Source organism: Pan troglodytes, chromosome 3 (assembly GCF_028858775.2).
Source record: "Pan troglodytes isolate AG18354 chromosome 3, NHGRI_mPanTro3-v2.0_pri, whole genome shotgun sequence".
In the NCBI taxonomy this organism is placed as follows: domain Eukaryota; kingdom Metazoa; phylum Chordata; class Mammalia; order Primates; family Hominidae; genus Pan; species Pan troglodytes.
Genome location: NC_072401.2, coordinates 60,835,897 through 60,857,170, shown reverse-complemented (window position 1 = coordinate 60,857,170; position 21,274 = coordinate 60,835,897). Strand labels below are relative to the sequence as shown.

General features: G+C 33.9%; 1 protein-coding gene across 1 annotated transcript; it reads right to left on the bottom strand.

Annotated features, from left to right (window-relative positions):
* Positions 1 to 257: 257 nt before the first annotated feature.
* Positions 258 to 15,024, bottom strand: LOC129143733 (UDP-glucuronosyltransferase 2B11). Its single transcript, XM_054683049.1, has 6 exons — positions 14,304 to 15,024; positions 12,870 to 13,018; positions 8,648 to 8,779; positions 5,777 to 5,864; positions 4,727 to 4,946; positions 258 to 1,016 (listed from the first exon to the last, which is right to left on the bottom strand). Exons 1-6 carry the CDS (start codon positions 15,022 to 15,024, stop codon positions 737 to 739), a joined length of 1,590 nt encoding a protein of 529 aa, XP_054539024.1. The 3' UTR covers positions 258 to 736.
* Positions 15,025 to 21,274: the final 6,250 nt, after the last annotated feature.

Genomic DNA, 21,274 nt, shown 5'->3' with positions numbered 1-21,274 from the left:
CATATCTGGAAAAAATAGAATTTGCTCATGAAACCAAAGATGTGGCAAAACAGTTCAATTTTACAGTAGGAAGCAGGTAAGAGTGGCTATATTTCTAATTCCACATAATTTCCACTGAGAAATGACATGAGCTCTTAAAACAGTAAACATTTGGCCATCAATTTTAGCAAAAAATGTGACAATGAAGCTGCATGCAGTGTAAAAGTAAAGGAATACTACTTATCTCAAAATATCAAAAGGAAGAGAGAGACTTTTTATACAATTTAACTATATAATAGTTTCTTTAGCAACAGTTAAAACAACAGAATCCTGTTCAAAATGAAGCCAAATTATTCTGAGGATGTGACTACTGATACTGTCAGTAGACTTCTTAATGTTCTTGTGTTTATGTAAAATGTGTGAAATATAGTTAAGCTGAGTAAATTTTTTCATGTAACTTGTGAATTCAAACAACAAATCTCAATATAAGTGCAACAAATTTCAATATGAGCTCAAATGGCTTTATATTATTTTTTAATTTCCCTAGTATTTTCTTCATTGCCACAAAATATTTCTAACCATTACCTGGGTGGTAAATCTCTGAAAAACAAATTTTTACTTGACAAGGGAGATTTGAAAATTTTTTTTTTTTGTCACAGGAAGAAAGAAATCTTGCATAACAATCTTTTCTTTCTTGCTGGAATAAACTGAAGTTGTCCTATCTATCTGGTTTTCCAGCTTCAAATGTCAGACATAACTAATCTCTTTTTCCCTTCTTCCCTTTTCTAGCAAACTTCCAGAAACAAAACAGACAAAACTTTGTGATGATAAATATCACAGTTGCCACACAAGCCAGGAGAAACCCAATCACATCCAAAGAGTGGTACTGGAACCAGGTGAGGTCACGGGCTGCAACTCGAAGGTGTTTGGCTCCTTTGTGGCGCATGACAAATTCAATCCAGAAGACTGCTCGATCCAGGGGCTTTACTGGTTGATCATGTTGAATTCTTGATAATTTCATAATATTCTCTTTATATCTGAAGGATAAAAATAAAGATACCAACACTGAAAGTAAGTTAATTTGCCTGTACATATCAAGTCTATGAAAGGCTTTTAAAGCATCAAATAATTCAAAATAAATGTCAAAGAATTGACAGAGAATTTGTGTATTTTAATTTGAGTTATCATAGATAGTTTGGCTTTTAAATTGGACTTTTCTCATTGACAAACATTTTTAAAGCAGAAATGGAAGGTCAGGTGAGAAAGTTAATTTTTTTCAAGCAGAGAAAATATAAGGCCTTTTAATTGGTTTTTAATTGTTTAATGTTAAGTTTTTGTGGGTCCATATTAAGTGTATATATTTATGGGGTACATGAGATGTTTTGATACAATATGAAATAATCACATCATGAAAAAAGGGATATTCATCCTTTAAGCATTTATTCTTTGTATTATGAACAATCCAATTACATTCTTAGTTCTCAAACAGGCATATGAGTACATGCTCAACATCATGAGCCATTTTAAGTGCTGTAAGAAAGACTATGAAAATGCAATGTGAGAATTATCATCTGTAAGTTCCTAAAAAGGAATTTTATCAGGGTGAGTGACATACCCTCATAGCTCGTCACTTTTCTTCTACATTACTCTTTTGTCTCCTACTGTTTCCCACCCTGTAGCCAGAATGATTTTTTGAAATTAATGTCAGACTATGGCACTCTTCTGATTAAGATTTTTGGCTGGCTTCTCATTATTTTAATCATAAAATTCAACTCTGTTATTTGGTCTACAGAACCCTACATCGTAAGACACTGGCAAGCTTTTTTCTAACACTTTTCCTCTGCACACTGTCTTCTAGATTGGCCTTCTAATTTTCTTTAAACTTCCAAAGGTGTTCTCATCTTAGAACTTTACACGTTTTGTCCCTTCTCTCCTGCTCTTGGAGTATTCTTTCTTGCTACAACCCAAGGCATGTGTCTGTCCCTTTTTGTGGCTCTAAGTGTTACCTCTAAGAGAGGCTTTTACTGGACAATGATGGAGCCTCCAGGATATTCTCTGTTTTCTGTGCTTATTTTCTATTTGATTCCTAGAATTTTGTAAATGATTTATATATCTCATAAAATATACATTTAAATATAAAACACAAAAGATAAATATACATACACTAAGTGAATAGTTCAAAAATGGAAGATCATCTTGAACATTATCTTGAGGTGAAGATACCAATTTACCTACTGTTCAGGTCCTGGTATAAGCTATCACAACCTGCCTACAATAATTCTCTTTTTCTGAACCATTTAGTGACTACTTTTGTCCTCCAACTAAGGATTAGCCTGACTTCAAATAACAACATTAGTTTTGCTCGTTTATGTAATTGAATTACATATTATGTACTCAAAAGTGTCTTTTTCTTTAATGTAGCAGTTCTTGGGTAATTCCATTACTATGTAGTATTCCATTGATTGATAAACCGCAGATTATGTCTTCATTTTATGATGAATAGATATTTGGGTTGCTAACAATTTTTGGACACTGTTGATAATTCTGTCACGAACACTCTGCTATACAGCATGAGATTTATATATTTATGTATATCTGTTGTGTATATAATTGAGAGTAGAATTGCTGAGATAAAAGTGCATGCAAACTTATGAGTTACTTCTTGACTTTAAATTTTTTTGAAGTGTATTTTGTTAATTTCCAAAATTTAAAGATATTTTAGTAATCGTATTTTTAACCTCCTTTATTTCCAGTATGGCTGGATCATATAGTCTTCATGATATTGAATCTTTTATATTTCGTAAGTCTTGATTTATTGCCCACTACACATCACTTCAAGGAAAGATTAAATATTTGACGTACTCTAGGAAAATGTGTCTTCAAGTTGATATATACAATACATACATGTGTATTGTTTATGTATATATGTGTGTATATCATTTTAGATTGTAAGACTCCATTTGTTAATTGTGTTCTTCAAATGTTTTATGTCCTCACTCATTATTTGCTCCTTTATTAAAAGTCTGTTTAGATTGAGTGAAAGTATTTGTATAATCACATTTAAATCTACCACATTGTTTTATGTTTCTTTTCTATTTGTCCAAGCTGGTTTGTGTTTCTTTTCAATTATTTCCCATCTTCTTGAAAGGTACATTGATCATTCGTTATCCTTCCATTTTCTTTGGGATAAAGTATTTTTAAAGTATTCCTTTAGATGATACCCTCCTTACACAAAAACTTTATTGAGAGTAGTTATAAATGCTGAATTGATGGTAGCTGGACTCTGCAAGTAATTTTTCACATTGTTATCTTTGGGGCGTGAACAAAATCAATTATTAAAAATTTAACTTAAAGTTATATTTTTTGTGCTTCAAAGACCATCATCAAAAAGTAAAAAGTTAGTGCACCCAGAATGGGACAAAATATTTAAAAATTATATATCTGATTTGTCCCATAATATATAAATAGTTCTTAAAACTTAATAATAAGACAAATAGAAAAGTTAAAAATGTTCCAAGCATTGGAATAGACATGTTTTCTAAGAAGATATATGAATGATCAACAATCACAAATAAAGATTCTCAACATCTTCAGCAGTAATGAAAATGCAATCCAAGACCAGGATGAGAGATCATTTTAAACCCTCTAAGAAGGTTGTATCAAAAAGAAAATAAGAGGTCTGGCAACAATGTGGAGGAATTGGAACCATGTTGTACTGCTGATGGTAGTGATGAATGCAACAAGTACTTTGGAAAACAGTTTAGCAGTTCTTCATAAACATATAGTTCTCACATGAGGCAGCAATTCCACTTATAGTATCAACTCAAAAGAAAGTAAAACATGTTTATGCAAAAACAAGTATAGCAATATTCCTAGTAGCCACAATTGGAAACAATCAAAAGGCCAATGAACTGACAAATGAACAACTACATTATGACATATCCATACTATAAAATATTACACAAGTGTAAAGGAAATGAAGTATTATAACACAAAACAATATGAAGTAAAATAAAAACCATAAGAAAACAACAAAAAATTAGGCTATGTGAAATGTCATTTACACAGCACCTGAGACTGTATGATTCCATTTATATGAAATATCTAGAGAGAATAACTTATAGAGAGAGAAAACAAATTGGTGTTAGACTAGGACCAAGCAGTTATGAGAAGTGATTTTGGTGTCATTGCAGTTTCTTTTGTGTTGATAAAAATGTTCTAAAATTATATAATGGTGATACTTTAATGACTGTAAACATAGTAAAAATATTTGGATTTTATGGCATAAATAGGTGGATTTTAAGCTATCGAAATTAAATCTCATTTTCAAGTCTGTTAAAATAATGATGATAAAAATTAATTTTTCAGCAAGAAAATAGTTATATTCTGAGTCATTTTAGATATTTAATTAAAACATTTTATTATATTATTTCAAGTTTATTCTTCCTTTCTTCTATGGATTCATTATGTTAAAATTTTAAGAAATGTATTTTTTATATTATCTATATCATTTTAAAATTATTTTCGTTTAGAAAATTGCTTCACTAACTGGTTACTCATTAGATGTATGGGATTCAAACACAATTTTTAAATAACAGATGATAAAAACAAAGCAGATTTCAGATTGGTTAAATCATTTAAATTCTTTCAAGATTACTCTCTTATAAAAAGGATGAAACTCATGCTCACTATTGACAAGAGAAGCTGTCTACAAATACCACCTACTGAAAAACATTGTTCTACTCACAAAGGATCATTAATTACTGTCTTCAGTGCATTCAGCAGGTCTGTACTCGACATTGTGTTGAAGTCCAATCTAACAGCTGCTCCCTTGGCCTTCATGTGAGCAATGTTATCAGGCTGATCCCAAAACAATGGAATGCCCACCATAGGGATCCCATGGTAGATTGCCTCATAGATGCCATTGGCTCCACCATGAGTTATAAAAGCTCTGGTTTTTGGATGACCTAGGACTGGATGAATTTTAGCAAAATTATTCATAGGAATAAAATGAGATGAACAATGAAAGGCTCTGAAAGTGACAGTGTTTTCTAGATAACACATTGAACTAATTTGCTATTACTTTTCAGACTTCAGATGAAAAAGCACGTACTTGTTTAGGAGATGTAACTGAAAGCTATGTGGTGTGTGTGACTTCAGACTGCAAAACTTAATACAAGATTTTCAGCGGGACTAATGAAAAGTGCATTCGAGATTTTTTAAATGTGCACAAAAGAGGACAGCAAAGAGATGGGCATGAAATAAAGTTTTATTTTAAGTACAGTCACAGAGTGTGATATGCGGGGTATGCAAGGCAGCAGGCAGTGGGTTGGTGGTGGTGCTAGGATTGAGGAAATACAGGTCACACTTCATCATGAAATGTGTCGTTACTTTAAGATTAAGATTAGGAATTTAGTCCTCCAGAAAATACAGAGTCACTGGTGATAGAAGAGCTATTATATTTACTGGCATTTGAAATAATCCTGCAGGAGAGGAGAAAACAGGTGTGAAGTTGTAGAAACAGGAGACGGAGAGACAGCCCAGGGAGATATTGAAAAATTCTGTGAGATATAATAGCACCTGAAATAAAGATTATCTCTGATTCTGACCATAAAGAATGTGAGTATATATCATAAAATGCCAACAATTCTACCATATTCTTTTCCCCTAGGACTGGAAAATAAATACAAAGAAGTTCTTTTTTGTTTTCCTGTAACAAATATTCAATAAGCATGTTTCATTAACCCTCTAATGTGCAGTTACTAATATATCCAGTATTTGTTCACCAGAGTGTTACCTAGAAGGTCATTCTGGGGTATCCACTTGTACAGCCGAGTATTGAGACCTAAGGCATCTGGTTTATTCCCGTCAAATCTCCACAGAACCTGTTACAGTAAAGAGAATATCTTATTCCATGAGTGGAACTCAAAAATTATAGAATGTTAGAACTGTATAAAGGGTAGGAATGAGATCAAGGGATGTTAGTAAATAAATCTACTCAAAGATTGATGTAAAAAGAATACTCACATTTTATTTTCTTAACTTTTATAATGATTTAGATATATAAGAAACCATGATTTTCCAAAACAGTACTATAGAAAAATAAGACTATCAATGAAAAGTTCAAATATTCAAAAAATTGTTACACTGTTTAAAAGAAGACCTACCTGTGACCAACCATCATATGAAGAAAAATAACATCACAGATCATTAGAGAAATTCAAATCAAAACCATAATGAGATAGCATCTCACACCAGTCAGAATAGCCATTATTAAAAATTCAAAAAATATCATGATGTTGGCGAGGTTGTATAGAAAAGGAATGCTTATACTCTGTTGGTTGGAATGTAAGTTAGTTCAACCATTGTGGAAGACAGTGTGGCCATTCCTCAGAAACCTAGAGGCAAAAATACCATGAAACCCAGCAATCCCATTACTGGGTATATAACCAAAGGACTATAACTGGTTCTTTTATAAAGATCCATGAACATATATGTTAGTTGCAGTACTATTCACAATAGCAAGGACATGCAGTCAACCTAAATGACCATCAATTATGGAATGAATAAAGAAAATATGGCATATATACACTACGGAATATTATGCAGCCATAAAAAAACAAAAATATGTATTTTGCAGGGATAAGGATGGAGCTGGAGGCCGTTAGCCTTAGGAAACTAACATAGGAATTGAAATCCAAATGTGACGTGTCCTCACTTATGAGTGGAAGCTAAAAGATGAGAACACTTGGACACATAGATGGCAACAACATACACTGAGATGTATTGGAGGGTGGAGGGTGGGAGGAAAGAGAGGATCAGGTAAAATAATAAACGAATATTAGTCTTAATACCTGAGTGATGACACAATCAGTACAACAAACCCCCATGACACAAGTTTACCTATCTAAAAAACCTGCACATGTACTCCTGAACTTAAAAGTTAAAAATAAAAGTTAAATTAATTTAATTTAAAAAATAAAAATATTCTAAAAAAAGTGTAAAAAATTATAGCGAGTCATTGTAATTCTAGTGTAATAAAACAGTAACTATTTAGTAATGACCTGTATGTTTGTTTTATGTATTTTATATTAGTTTTCATCTCCAAATTTAATTGTAATGTATTCGTTTGTTTTTGAATAATATGAGAAGTAGTTTAAATGTATCTACTTGTCGGTAGGTTATTATATTAGAGCCTGTTGTCCTTTGAATGACAAAATAGCAAGTCTATAAAATAAGATACTTATAAGAACTAAATAAATGCTGCCAAGATTTTATGTATAACTTCATTGGAATTACAAATTATCAAGCACTATTTCCCAGAAAAATTTCAAGCGACAATTTTTGACACAAATTCAGAATATTACCATTATTGTTACTTTTGGATTTTTTTTTTGGCCTAGAAATGAGGAACCTTTTGGTATCATGAATAAAAATAAAGCTAATGAATAAACTCAAAATTGTACTTTGCTAAATTTGGTCAACTGATTATTAACACTTAGATAACGTGCTACAAAGCTTTGACAACAGTGATTAATATGTTCTGCTATAGCCAAGACATTCTTATTTTAAGTTACTAATTTTGAAACTCCAAAGCAATCCTCATAAAGTGAACAATAATTTACAGTGTTTAACTTTTATTTGCTACATCAGTGTTACAGTAACTCAGGTTTCAGCAAAAAGTTACAGGTCATTACAAGATAGCTTTATCAGATAGGAAATTAAAAAGTCATTCACAAATACACAAAGGTCCCTGGTTTACTCTATACAGAAGAAAATATATTCCTACTATGTTCTATGGAGGGGACATCTGAACCTGTTCCCCTGCCTCTCTTCCTTCTCTTTGACTCCTTCCTATATTTCCTTCTGCTGCCTCCATTGGGAGGAGTTGTTAATCTGGTAGTTAGTGCTGAGTCCTTGTGGGGCCACATTTTATACTGGACAGGATCCACCTTCAGGTCAGGATCCATCTCCATCCTTTCTCTTTCATCTTCCTGCTTCAGGCAGTGTTCTCTATTTGTTGTCACATATTTCACATAAGCATTTGACTTAAAGTACAAACAGAAATAGTACATTCCTTAATTGTAAACATTCACCAAGAGCTTCCAGAGTACGGTAAGTAATAGAGATGGCCCAAGAGTAAGTCAAATCTTCTTCACTCATTGGATACTGCTGAGATTAGCAAAACAGCTTTGAAGAAAATGATCATAAGTCTTCCTTGTATTTCTACAAAGATGCAGTTCTGGATATATATTTTTAGTTGAAAACACTTGAAAGTCATTCTAAAGACTACATTAGGCACCATTTTCACTTACCTGAAATATATTCAGTTAATTTCAGCAGTATGTATGACTCTTAATATCAGAAATTAAAAATAACCATGAGTCTCAAGTTCCCTGTTGTGGATACCTATGGAGTACTGAGTTCCCACTGATACTAATAGGAGCCACTCCTGAATACCAAGGGTAGTAACTCCCCCAGGGCCACATGTAACCACTAAGTCTGAGGCACGACTATTACTTGTGTTGGTGGAAGCTATATAAGCATATTTAAGGATGTATTTGTCTGTAAAGAGTTCAATCTACTCTTAATATTCTTTCTATGCAGATCACAAACATTAACAGCCTCTTTCAGCAGTTTTCCACACCAGTAAGGCCCTTTATCTTACTTTTTGTGGGATCTTGGCAAGGGCTGTTGCAATTACATTGGCCCTTTCTGCTGTCATGTTACTTATCACTGACCCCAGAGAAAACACCACAACACCATTTTCTCCAGAGCTCTGTACAAACTCCTCCATTTCCTGTGAAAATAAATAATTGTTTCATCACAAAAGAGTATCACCACAGCAGGCACTACTGAAAGAATTGGTACCAAATATTAAAGAGAGAAAATCAAGTATTTTGAGGAATTATTGGAGTTAATAATATTTTTTAACTGAATCATTCAGTTTCTTTGCAAGAAGATGTTTGAGATAGTTGGACTCTGTTAAGGATATTTGTGTAAATATGTGTGTATATGTATGTATGTGTCTGCATGTGTGTAATGGAGGAAAGAAATGGAGCTATTACATTGTAGTCAGGGAGATAATGTTAAAAAATATACCCAGACCCTTCACTTATAATACTATAATTACTAACATAAGTTCTTGGAATAGTGGCACCACTCGGCTTTAATCCTATGTTTTTGTTCTACTAAATCACTTGTGTTTATTTCAGGCAGGTTTTCTGTAGAATTCTTTTAGTTTGAAGCCATTAGTGGTCTACTTCCCTAAATATGAGCACTGAGGAAAAGATATTCACAGTTGGGATAATTTTATATCTACATTTATGTTCCTCTACAATGCTTTATGCTTCACTTAAAGTTTGTCAGAGTTTTCCAGTAGTTTTTCAAAAAATAAAAAATGAAAATAAAAGCTGGTGGTTAAGAATCACTGACATTCCTGAGTCTAGTATTGTGATTTGGAATTTTTATGAAACAGTCTTGGGAGTCTCATTTATCATATGGAATTGTAGAGTTTATAGTTAGTTGTTGAATAATTGTACCTTTTGGGTTTTTGTTTAGGTGGAGCACCTATTGCCCTGAAATCACACTGTTAAATTGATGTGCTATTTATAACTGCATGTGAGGAACTCTCATCAACACTTTGTTGTGTCTCAGAGGCAGCACTGGCACCAGAATAGGAGAGGCCACCAGGCCTTTCTTCAGGGGAGATCTTGTCTCTCTTTTGAGTAGCTCACGCACACCACATTACACTCCTGGTGAAGATGTGCTTGGCTGCAATTGATTGAGAATTCTTCTGACTTGAGTTCCGCAATGTATACCGATATTTAAATTTAAGTATTTTCAGATTTAATCATTGGGGTAAAACTTTTCCAAATGGTTTTTAACAAAACAAAGAAAAAAACGTCTAAATGTAAACAGTGCATCACATATGGCAGAGTGTTTTCTTAAAATATGATTTTTAACCTTACGTTAACATGAGAGTCCTTGTACTACTATTCCACGTAATACCTGGGGCTTGTAGGTGTTGTGTGTGATTGCAGTTACCTGTAGCCACATTTAATGTAACTCGTTTTCAGTGTTTCATCTCACTGGCTTGATATCAGAGCCTTGTTTTTCTACCAGGTGTTGAAGGAATCTAATCTCTGTTTAGAGATTCATCACCGATATTGACTGGTTGTTTCTCCTTTTGTGATAATATTATAAAAATAACACAAAATTAATGTAAGAAATTGTATAAAAGTATGAAAAGTTTTTTAAAAAATAATTTTTCTAAAATTTCTACCTACAGATATTATTTATAGAAAATATGTGTTTTTTTATTATGGATTTTGTCCTATTTATATAGGTCAACGTGTACATGTGACACTTATTTAGAAAATTTTAATCTTATTATATATACATTTTATCCTGCAAAAACTTCCACCTTGTTATATTTATCATTTTCCAACTCACTTTATTTGTACTATGGCTGATGGTGTAATTGAACATTTCATTGATAAAATTATTTTAATGCTATTGTATGCACATACATTTTAATCATTCTTTCATATAAGATGTTGGATTACTTCTAATGTTAATTTTGTGAATATTTTCCCATAATGTTTAATAGATACACCTTGATTTTTTTTATGATTTCACATGAATATATTACAAAATTAATAACAATATGCATTTTTAAATCACTTGATACATTTTGTGAAGTGTCTTATTCTCTTAAAATATATAGAAATTATCTGAGAATGTAATATATAATTGAAAAGAAAGCAACCTGGGTTAGCAATTATTTTACATAATAAACAGTTAAATAGCTGGTTTCACAACCGTTGACTTGCATTCAAAGCTTTCTGCAAGTTAATAACAAGACCTAGTATTAGTAATGACCACTATTGTACTACTAGTCAACCTTTTTTCTTGTCCTTCTACACCTCCTACTCTCTTCCTCCTCCTATTTGCACTGTCAGTTTCCCTTAATGTGAATGGGAAAATCTTTCAAGAGTAATGTAGAGTGACATAGATTTTTCATTAGTCTTACTTCAGCTTTTCTCTCTTGAGAAAGTGACTATATAAAGCCCATACAATTTGCATTAAACATAGATACTGAGTTTTAACCATGGAATAAAATCTCAGTTTTATGTAAGCAAAAATGTTCTTTTAAGAGGTTGAGTAATAATGCATTGAAGAAGGCTTACTTTGTATATATGTCTTAAAATGTGATATTCATTTAAAATATATGAGGTTCTTGTGTTCCTTCAAAAAGAATATAATCTTATATGCTGACGGAAGTTTCTTCATATTGAAACTAAGGGCACTATTCACATGCAAGTGGTAGAAATTATTTCGTCTTTATTATGCATGCATTGTTCACTATCTCTGTGCTTCTCTGTCAGACACCTATGATGTTGAGATAAGTTCATCCAGAAAGCTTTACTGAGTTGCTTGTCATAAGGCATACATCATCTGCTCTAATAGGGTATGTTTATGCTCTAAAATGTAAAATTCTGGGATCTCAATGCAGAAATGATTTAAATGCTTTATTAAAGTCAAGTGAACCCTGGGTTTGTCTGCACATATTTAAGGCACACATTTATAGTGTTGAGGAAGGGTTTTAAGCTGGAATACTGGTGAAGATCCTTGTTACTTATGGTAGAATTTTAGAATTTCAACTAGCTCATCTTACTGTCACAATTGATATGTCTAATTTTAATCAAGTCCACAGGGTATCTGTCATCTATGACTTTGCAAGAGAATATAACCTTGATGTGCTGAATAATCTGGTTCTCTTAAATGAGGAATGATATCTCAAGTGACTTGCACATGTTAAGTAGTTAGTAGTATTAGTAATGATCACAAAATAACCATAATTGCAAAATTAATAACATTTCTGAGTCACTGACGATAATGCCAGTAAGTGTTTTGTCTGTTTTAATATTTTTTCCACACAACACAATATGAAGTTGGCACTATTTCTGTAAATGTGGCCCTAATGATTTCTATCAACATTCTAGTCCACTTTTCCATCATCTGTTACCTGAATCCATGGAAAATTTCCTGAATGGTTGGCTCTTTACAGTGTGGCCCTTCTGTAATTTAATCCATTGAATATCTTGGAGGCTTTTCTTAAAAAAGAGAATCGTTTCATATATATTTATTTGTTAACTCTTTTTAGTAGTTTTTCAATATTCTTAATAAATATTTCCACTCTTAATATGTATCTGGCTCTAATTTACCTCTTAGTATCATCTGATTCTTAGTCATTCCCTGAAAACAAAACCTGAGGACTTGAGAACTGTCCTGACCACTTTATCTGCTTTCCCTTTTTGTCTGCCTCTCCCCATCATTCTTTGACCTATTCCTGCATAATTTTTAGCCCTCATCTTACTAATCAGTGACTCCAGGATACTTTCTATTATCTCCACTGATGCTTTCTTGACATTGGGTTTTTCTTTGAGATAATAGTTTTTTATAACATTTTCATTAATTACTTTTCTGTATTTCAAAGTAGAATGTAAGGTATGTGGGGACGGAAACTGTGTCTATTTTTTTTCTCTGAAATTTCTGCACTTACTTGTGTTTTGTGCTAATCCCTTTGTAAGTATTATTTGAATGAATGACCAATACCTTCTTAGGTGTTGCATAATCAAGACTTTACTTTAATCAACCCTATTTTCAAAGTCTCCTTACTATTCCTCTCTATTTGTAATATGCATAAAACTCACATATGTGTCATGGTATTAACATATACATGAGTTTCTATTTGGTATCTGCTTTACACCACCTACTTCCCATCTTTCTTTCAGTGTAAGTCAAACATTTTGAATGAAAACTATAGACTGATTTCTACTGAAACTTCGAAGCCAACAAAATAAAACCAACAAAAGTATGTTTACCTTAGGTAGGGATTTGGCAGGTTTGCAGTGGAGTCCTCCAACAAAATCAACGTTTGGTAAGAATGGATGAGGAAATTGAAAACTCCAGGAGTTTCGCATAAGCCATATGTCAGCTTTTCCCATTGTCTCAAATAAGGTAGTGGGTCTTCCTGACAGGAATAAAGAAAAGAAAAAGTGGATGATGTAAGATAATTACTTTACATAACTTTCTGAAAGGGGTTAGAACAATGTAGGCAAAGATGTAGGTAAAGTTTATGTGCTTTGAAAAATATATAAATATATATGAATAGTATATTTTTTATGTATTATATATTTTGCCCATGTTTATTTATAAGAAAGGCAAAGTGGTGGGAGAATTATGAAGTTAAGCGACATCTCTAATGTCAAGTCAGTATACTCACAATTATTAAAATAAGTCATAGAGAATTAAACATCAATTTATTTTCTCTTTAAAGCTTCAGTAGTTGCATATAGATATTTAAACAACTCTTTGAGCTCCATAATCAATTAATTCTACTGTACCCATAAAACCAATTTTCTAACAGTCTAGTTTACACAACTCCTTAAGCTAATCCTTTTATCTTTGGTTCTTCAAGTGAACTCTGGACTATTTTGAGAGTACGGCAGAAATCCTTGTACCAACTACTCATTTGGATTTGAGCTAAGATCTTAATAATATTATCATTTAAGTAAATATATTTGTAAATTATAGCTAGAAATTTTGAGAAATTATTGAAATAGAGATCTGTACTCAACCTTAATCTGTCTCATATTTTTAAATAAAGAGACATAGTTTCAAATAAACTATATAGATATAACAACCTTCACACTTCAACAAGATAATTGGACTTTAAATGCATGTTTTCCAATTCTTTAGTTAGGGAGTATAGAAACATTAGAAACTTCAAATTACCCTTATTGACTTTTGCATCTGAGATGTAGACATTATCTCTCTCTACTGTGAAGGAAACCTTCTGGAAACATGGGAATATCTTTCAATATCTAAATAAGAAAACTGAGATTTACAAGGAAAACTTTCTGCAGTTATATAGATAGTTGTAGAAAAATGTGTAATTACTCATTCTAAATCTATGCATTCAGTAAGATGTTACTTGATGGATTTTACTGATTTTAAGATCTAAAACATTATATAGTGAAACAGATGTGTAATTGCTTAAAGTCTTAGGTGTACTAATATATAGGTTTATGATTTCCTGGGGTGTTCTGTATGAGTGATGGCCACAGGGTTTTAACAGACCCTATAATTTAAGCTTTTCTATAATATCTGTGAGATTGATAGATCATCCTGTATTTTCATTTCATAAATTCACTTACCAAAAACTCCACTCCCCTGACTTTATGGCTTTATACAAGCTCTGCTTCAAAGACACAAATAAGTTAGATCTTCATATTCCCGATTAAACAAATTCTTACCTAAAACTTCACTGTAAAACTGATCCCACTTCTTCATATCACACATTTGGAACCGAAAGTCAAAATAAAGCACATAGATCATATTTTTTACCCTCTCCATGAAAGTCATTTGATCACTTAATTTTGACATAACAATAGGTATGTAGGAAGGAGGGAAAATCAGTCCTCCACTGTGCCTTTCAATTGTGTAGCCAGGAGTAAAGCAGAGACTGTACACAAAGGGTATGTTAAATAGCTCAGCCAGCAGCTCACCACAGGGAAAAACAGCATCTGCAAAAACGATGTCAAATCTTGACTCTTGTAGTTTTTTCATAAGTTTCTTATTTGAAACTACATCTTTACAGAAGTTTCTAAATATGTCATGAAATTCCCACAGGATTTCTTGTTCTTGTGAAAAATATAACCAAAAGCTATCTTTTCGAATGTCTGACCATCTCTTAACCTGTTGCATGATGATATTCTCAAATTCAGTTTTAGTTACAGATGTAGGATAAACTTCAAATTTAAGAGTGGATGCATCATTGGGATCAAAAAGAATGGAAGCTGAGGATGCCAGTACAGTCACCTCATGACCTCTCTGAACAAGCTCTTTCAGGATTGTCTTCATATTCATCCAATGGCTGTATTCTGCGGCCCACACCAGCACCTTTCCACAACTCCCAGAGCTAAAGTAACAACTGAGATTTATCAGCAGAAGAACTGAAGTCCATTTCAGAGTCATCCTGGGGAAATGCGATCATTCTTTTCAAGTCACTGCTTCTTTCTCATACTTATATACAGAGAAAAATCAATCAAGTTAAAACATAACTCCTCCAATCCAAAGTAAATATATTATAGGAGCATCCTGAGTACATGGATGGCAAGGAGACAAACAAAGTTCGATTACTTCATATTTACTCAAGGATGTTTTATGTTTCTTTTATGTTTATATTCACTGTCATCCACCTAAGATTAATGACCTTGCAAGTACCCTGTTTTATGTAACCTATTTTATAATAGTGTAAAGAACAGTGGCAAGTGAGAGAGTCCTGCAGGGCCCTTGACACAGAATAAGAGATGAAGTGATTGTACAATGCAAATAGCATTTTTGAATATCGTGGTTCAATGAATATCTTGTAAATCTTTGTTGGAGTATAACTCAAATACCATATGATTCATCAATTATTATTTAAAATTATTTCCAAGTAAATTCACAGACTTGTGCATCCAACATAACAATCAGTTTTATCTAAAAAAAACAAAATATCCTGTGTATTAGCTCTCATCTCCCCACCAAATTTCTGCATCCACCCTGCACTGGGCAACCAGTAATCTAATTTCTGCCTCTGGAAATACACCTATTCAGGATCTTTTTAAAAGTAAATGGAACAATATAATATGTGGTCTTTTGTGGCTGCCTTCTTTTATTTAGTTTAATGTTTTTAAAGGACCATCCATAGAATAGTGTAAATAAGGACTTCATTTTTATTGCCAAATGGTATCAGATGCTATTTATAAACACAATTTATTTATTCATTTATCAGTTGATGGATATTGGTTTTCTTCCACTTTTGGCCATTATGAATAGCATTGATTAACATTGATGTGCATGAATTCAGTGGACATGTTTTTATTTTTCTTGGGTATATGCCTAGAAAGGCAATTACTGAATTATGAGGTAAATGTAAATATAACCTTTTGAGGAATTGCTAGACTTTTTCAGAGTGAGTGAATAATTTTCTATTCTCACCAACAATGTATGAGGGTTTCAATGTCTCCACAACCTTGCCCACCCTTTTCTTTCACACAGCCAAAAAGGTTATTTTTTATTTTAATTTATAAACACACTCTAACAGACCCAAAAAAGGAAGGTTTCCTTCCACATATTTGAGGGAAAAGTGAATAAATTAAATAATAACATACCTAATACTTCACTGTAAAACTGATCCCACTTCTTTTTGTTAAAAATCTCAAATGCAAAGTCAAAATGAAGAAAATGCAACAGATTTTTCACCTTTCTACAAATGTATTTTGGTACTAAGTTCTGATATCACAACAGTTACATCAGAAGGAGGTAATCTAAGTCCTCCACAGAGTTCTTGGTACATACTGCCAGTTGTAAGTTGATGATTGCAGACCAAACGTAAAACAAATGTTTAACAGTTGTTCAGATAGCAGCTCACTTCTGAGAACTGACATCTGCAAGAATGACATAAATTCTGGAATCTTGTTGTTCCTCATAATTTTCCTCTTCAAAACAGCATACTCACAGAGCTTTTGAACAGTATCAGAACATTCATGATATGCAGTTTTTGCATCTTTGAATCATATGCCAACAATGTACTCTTTGGAAACTTATATGTCCACATCTTGATCAACTTCATAAAAATGAAATCAAGTTCCTTCTGAGTAAAAGATGTGGGATAAACCTCAAATTTAACAGCAAATTGTTGGAATCAATGAGGATGGAAGCTGAAGGTGACAAGCACAGTTACCTCATGGTGTTCTGAGCAAGTTCATCAAGTATCAACATTAAATTGATACAAAGACTGTATTTCATTGGCCACACCAGCACATTCTCACAGGATTCAGGGCTAAAATACAACTGTCAGCATAAGAAACAAAAAAGCCCATTTCTTAGACAACTTGTTAAAATGCTATCTTTCTTTGTAACTTTCTCTAACTGGGTACATATCAATATCAATCAATGTCACAATGATTTGAGTATTGACAATAGAGGTTTTGGAAAGCAAGTGAATAAAGAAAAGGATGAATGATTTTGTGTTTGTATGTGTGAATAATCAATTTCATTCTTATTGTAAATGTGGCTGTCTCCAGAACAAGAGATAATTTAATTGTATATGAAGAGTTTCTAGTATAAGAAAGCAGCATTGTGTCAACAATGAGGCAGGGGTGTTATCTATTCTTATTTATCTTAACATTCTCAAATAGACCGTCTTCATTTTCTCTATGTATTTTCACAATTATGATATTAACATCATTTCATGTTTCCTGACATTATTTTTCTGACCATAGAAATTCATTTTCTTTTTATCCAAACAAATATGTTTAAGTACAATTACAGTTACTTTGCTTCATTGGCAAATATTTTGTCTAAATTACAGTATTTTATTTTTCTGAATATTTGCAGCATTCCTTATGTTTCTCACTCCTAGAAAGTATTTATCTTCTAAATGCCTACTCCTGAACTTGTTTCACAGATTGCCTTGTAATTCAGGTAATTTGTACTTTTAAAAAGTCTCACCAGAAATTTACATCAAAGTAGAATTAGGAAGGAAAAGATGCATGTCACAAAATAGACAAGTTTGTTTTTATTCTATTAATAATCTGTTAACCTGAAATGAGATGTCTTTCTCAAAAGGATGTTGGAACACAGTTTCTGAGCAAATATTGCCCGCAGAGTGGCAATATTGGTCAATATTTTTAATGTCCTTGAGTGCATGCATTATGTGTCACCCAGATTTTCCTTTTGGGAATATACAAATTACTTTCCAGCTGATGAAGTGATTAACAACTGACATACCTCACCTATAAGCTCTCTGTCTCAGAACAGCACTGCTGAAAGCTATCTAGTATAAAGTGACCTTTCCAAGACAGCCCATATCCAATGCCTGGTCATATATAAGATTTTGAAGGCCCATTCTCCTCATTTCAATGTGGACCAACTCTGAAGGGCTAACTTAGCTTCAAACTCCCAGTGGGTGAGATGAAACCTATGCTGAGACTGCATGTCTTAGCATGCTCAGGGTGCTATATAGAAAAATACCATACATTGCCTAGCATATAGACAAAAAACATTTATTTGCCACAGTTCTTGAGGCTGAAATTTTCACAATCAAGATGGTGGTATTGGGCATTCCTCCAAGATGGCAGCCCATCACCATGTCTTAATGGGGAAAAGAGATGAATGAGTTCTTGTGAGCAAATTTTGGAATGGAATTGATTTCACTAATGAGGACTCTGCCTTCGTGACCTAAACACCTCCTAAAAGGTTCTGTCTGCTAATACAGTCATTTTGGTTATAAGAATTTTAACATATTAATCTTTGGAGCACTCAAACATTCAAACCATTGCACTGAATTATATCTTAATTTGTTCCACCGTCCAATCTTGCTTCCTACTTTTTCACAGGTGTTATTTTCAATAAAACTCCCAAATTATCTGCCTCAAAAGCATATTCAGCTTAGAGTCTACCTCTTGGAAGCATCCAGCATTTGATAATATGTACCAAGAGAGGTCAGAAAAAAAGAACAGACAACAAAATGAGATTTGAGAGTTGGATCATTCACTACCAGCTGTAATGAGAATCCTATCACTATTGGTAGGGAGAACACAAATAGACCCTGGAATGTGATAATTTAAATTTTTCATACTTTCAGTAATGGCAAATTATGTTGGTAATCTTTTGAAAGGGAAAATGTTACTTATTAGGATATATCACAAATTTATCAATATGGGAAAAGTAGAAATTATGACCACAATAGAGGCGAATGTTTTTTTCTTCAGAGTTAATGCTTGGGAGAAAATAATAGAAGAGTGAGGACTAATAACGATCAAATTAAGGCAAACGGTGAAAGCCAGAAAACTCTCCTTGGAAGTGTTCCCAGATAAAGCGGCCTTGACTCAGACACCGAGAGAAGGTTCTCGGATTCCACACAGGAAGGAATTCAAGGTGAGTCACAGAGTGCAGTGAGAAAAGATAGTTCATTGAAAGCTATGACATTACAGAGTAGGGCATCCTCTGAAGGGAAGGAGTTGAATGCAACACCTTTGTTTCAAGTTTTTCTTATATAGGAGTTGTCTCTCTAAAGGACCTATTCACAAAGGTCCCTGGATTTTGTCTGCAGCTCCATCTCTGTGCAATATCTGGGAGACCCCTCTGCCAGTCCACATGTCCTTGAAGGTATGAAGCCCCATCTAGCCAGAATTCCAGATGTCTACAATGAGAGGGAGCTGTCTACTACTCCTTTGACTCACCCTTCCCTAGAAACAGCTCAGGGTAGAGAACCAGCTGTAGTATTCAGGCACCCCATTCAGCGTCCTCAGCCTTCTTTCTCTTCAGCCTCAGTGACTACTTCTTTCCTCCATCCACATTCAGTATTTTCTCTCTAAAGATCTGTTCAAATTATGTTGGTATGAAAATAAAAACCTGGTGTTCCCCTGGTGGCAGTGGCACTTCCTGACTGCATCTAGTTGATCATCTTGAGCACATTCCTGTGTATATATTCTTTTGAGAATTCTTTCTTGATGTCCCTTCCCCATTTTTAAATGGAGTTATTTGTGTATGTTTTGTTAATTTGTTTAAGTTCCTTATAGATTTTTGATATTAGGCCTTTATCAGATACATAGTTAACAATTATATTCGCCCATTCTGTAAGTCATCTGTTTATTCTCTTGATAGTTACTTTTGTTGCACAGAGGCTTTTTAGTTCAGTTATGTTCTATTCTCCTGATTTTGTTCTAGGGTTTTATAGTTTTAGGATACTGTACTAGCCTCTTCTCATGTTGTTACTAAAGACATACCTGAGCCTGGGTAATTTAAAAGGAAAGAGGTTTAGTAGACTCACAGTTACGCATGGCTTGGGAGGCCTCGCAATGATGAGAAAAGGCAAATGAGAAGCAATGTTATGTAATACATGGAGGCAGGCAAGAAGGCTTGTGTAGGGAAACTCTCCTTTATAAAACTATAAGATCTCAAGACACTTATTCACTATCATGGGAATAGCATGGGAAAGATGCGCTACGATGATTCAATTACCTCTCACCAAGTTCCTCCCACAACAGGTGGGAATTATAGGAGCTACAATTCCAGATGAAATTTCGGTGAGGACACAGCCAAATCATATCATTCTTCCCTTAGCCCCTTCCAAATATCAGGTCCTCACATTTCAAAACCAATCCTGCAGTTCCCCAAAGTCTTAACTAATTTCAGCATTAACGCAAAAGTCCACAGTCCAAAGTCTCATCTGAGATAAGGCAAGTCCTTTTTGCCTATGAGCCTAAAAAACAAAAGCAAGTTAGTTACTTTCTAGATACAATGAAGAAACAGGCATTGGATAAATACACTCCTTCTAAATGGCAGAAATTGGCCAAAACAAAGGGGCTACAGGCTCCATGCGAGTCTGAAATCCAGATAAGGCAATAAAATCCAGGGGACAGTCATTGCCAAAATGATCTTCTTTGACTCCATGTCTCAAATACAGGTCACACTGATATAAGCAGTGGGATTCCATGGTCTTGGGCAGTTCAACTCCTTTGGTTTTGCAGGGTACAGCCCTCCTCTTGGCTGCTTTCATGGGCTGGCATTGAATGTCTGTGGTTTTTCCAGTTGCATGGTCTAAACTGTTTGTGGATGTATCATACTGCGGTCTGGAGGATGGTGGCCCACTTCTCACAGCTCCACTGGGTAGTGCTCTGGTGGTGACTCTCTGTGTGAGTGTGTTGGGGATGGCGGGGGGGCTTCACACCACACATTTTCCATTCACACTGCACTAGCAGAGTTTCTTCATGATTGTCTCACCCCTGCAGCAAACTTCTGCTTGAACATCCAGGCATTTCCATAAATCTGAAATCTAGACAGAGGTTCGCAAGCCTCAGTTATTGACTTCTGTGTACCCACAGACTCAACACCACATCAAAGCTGGCAATCTGCCAAGGCTTGGGGGTAGCCCCACTGAAGCCATGGCTTCAGCTGTACCTTGGTCCCTTTTAGCCACAGCTGAGACACAGGGGACCGAGTTCTGACACTGCACAAAGCAGCAAGATGCTGGGCCTAGCTCACAAAACCATTTTTTTCCTTCTTGGCCTCCCAGCCTGTAATGGGACAGGCTGCAGCCAGAAAGACCTCTGACATGCCCTGGAGACACTTTCTCCATTGTCTTGACTATTGACAATTGGTTTCTAATTACTTATGCAAGTTTCTGCAGTTAGCTCAAATTTCTCCTCTGAAAATGGGATTTTTCTTTTATACC

What these genes read in the sequence shown, in the direction of transcription:
- LOC129143733 (XM_054683049.1), bottom strand. Translation starts at nt 15,024, where the DNA reads ATGACTCTGAAATGGACTTCAGTTCTTCTGCTGATAAATCTCAGTTGT. An exon ending in CTGCCAAATCCCTACCTAAG is followed by an intron (nt 8,780 to 12,869) that starts GTAAACATACTT and finishes TTATTTTCACAG; the next exon opens with GAAATGGAGGAGTTTGTACA. An exon ending in ACAGTAATTAATGATCCTTT is followed by an intron (nt 1,017 to 4,726) that starts GTGAGTAGAACA and finishes TTTATCCTTCAG; the next exon opens with ATATAAAGAGAATATTATGA.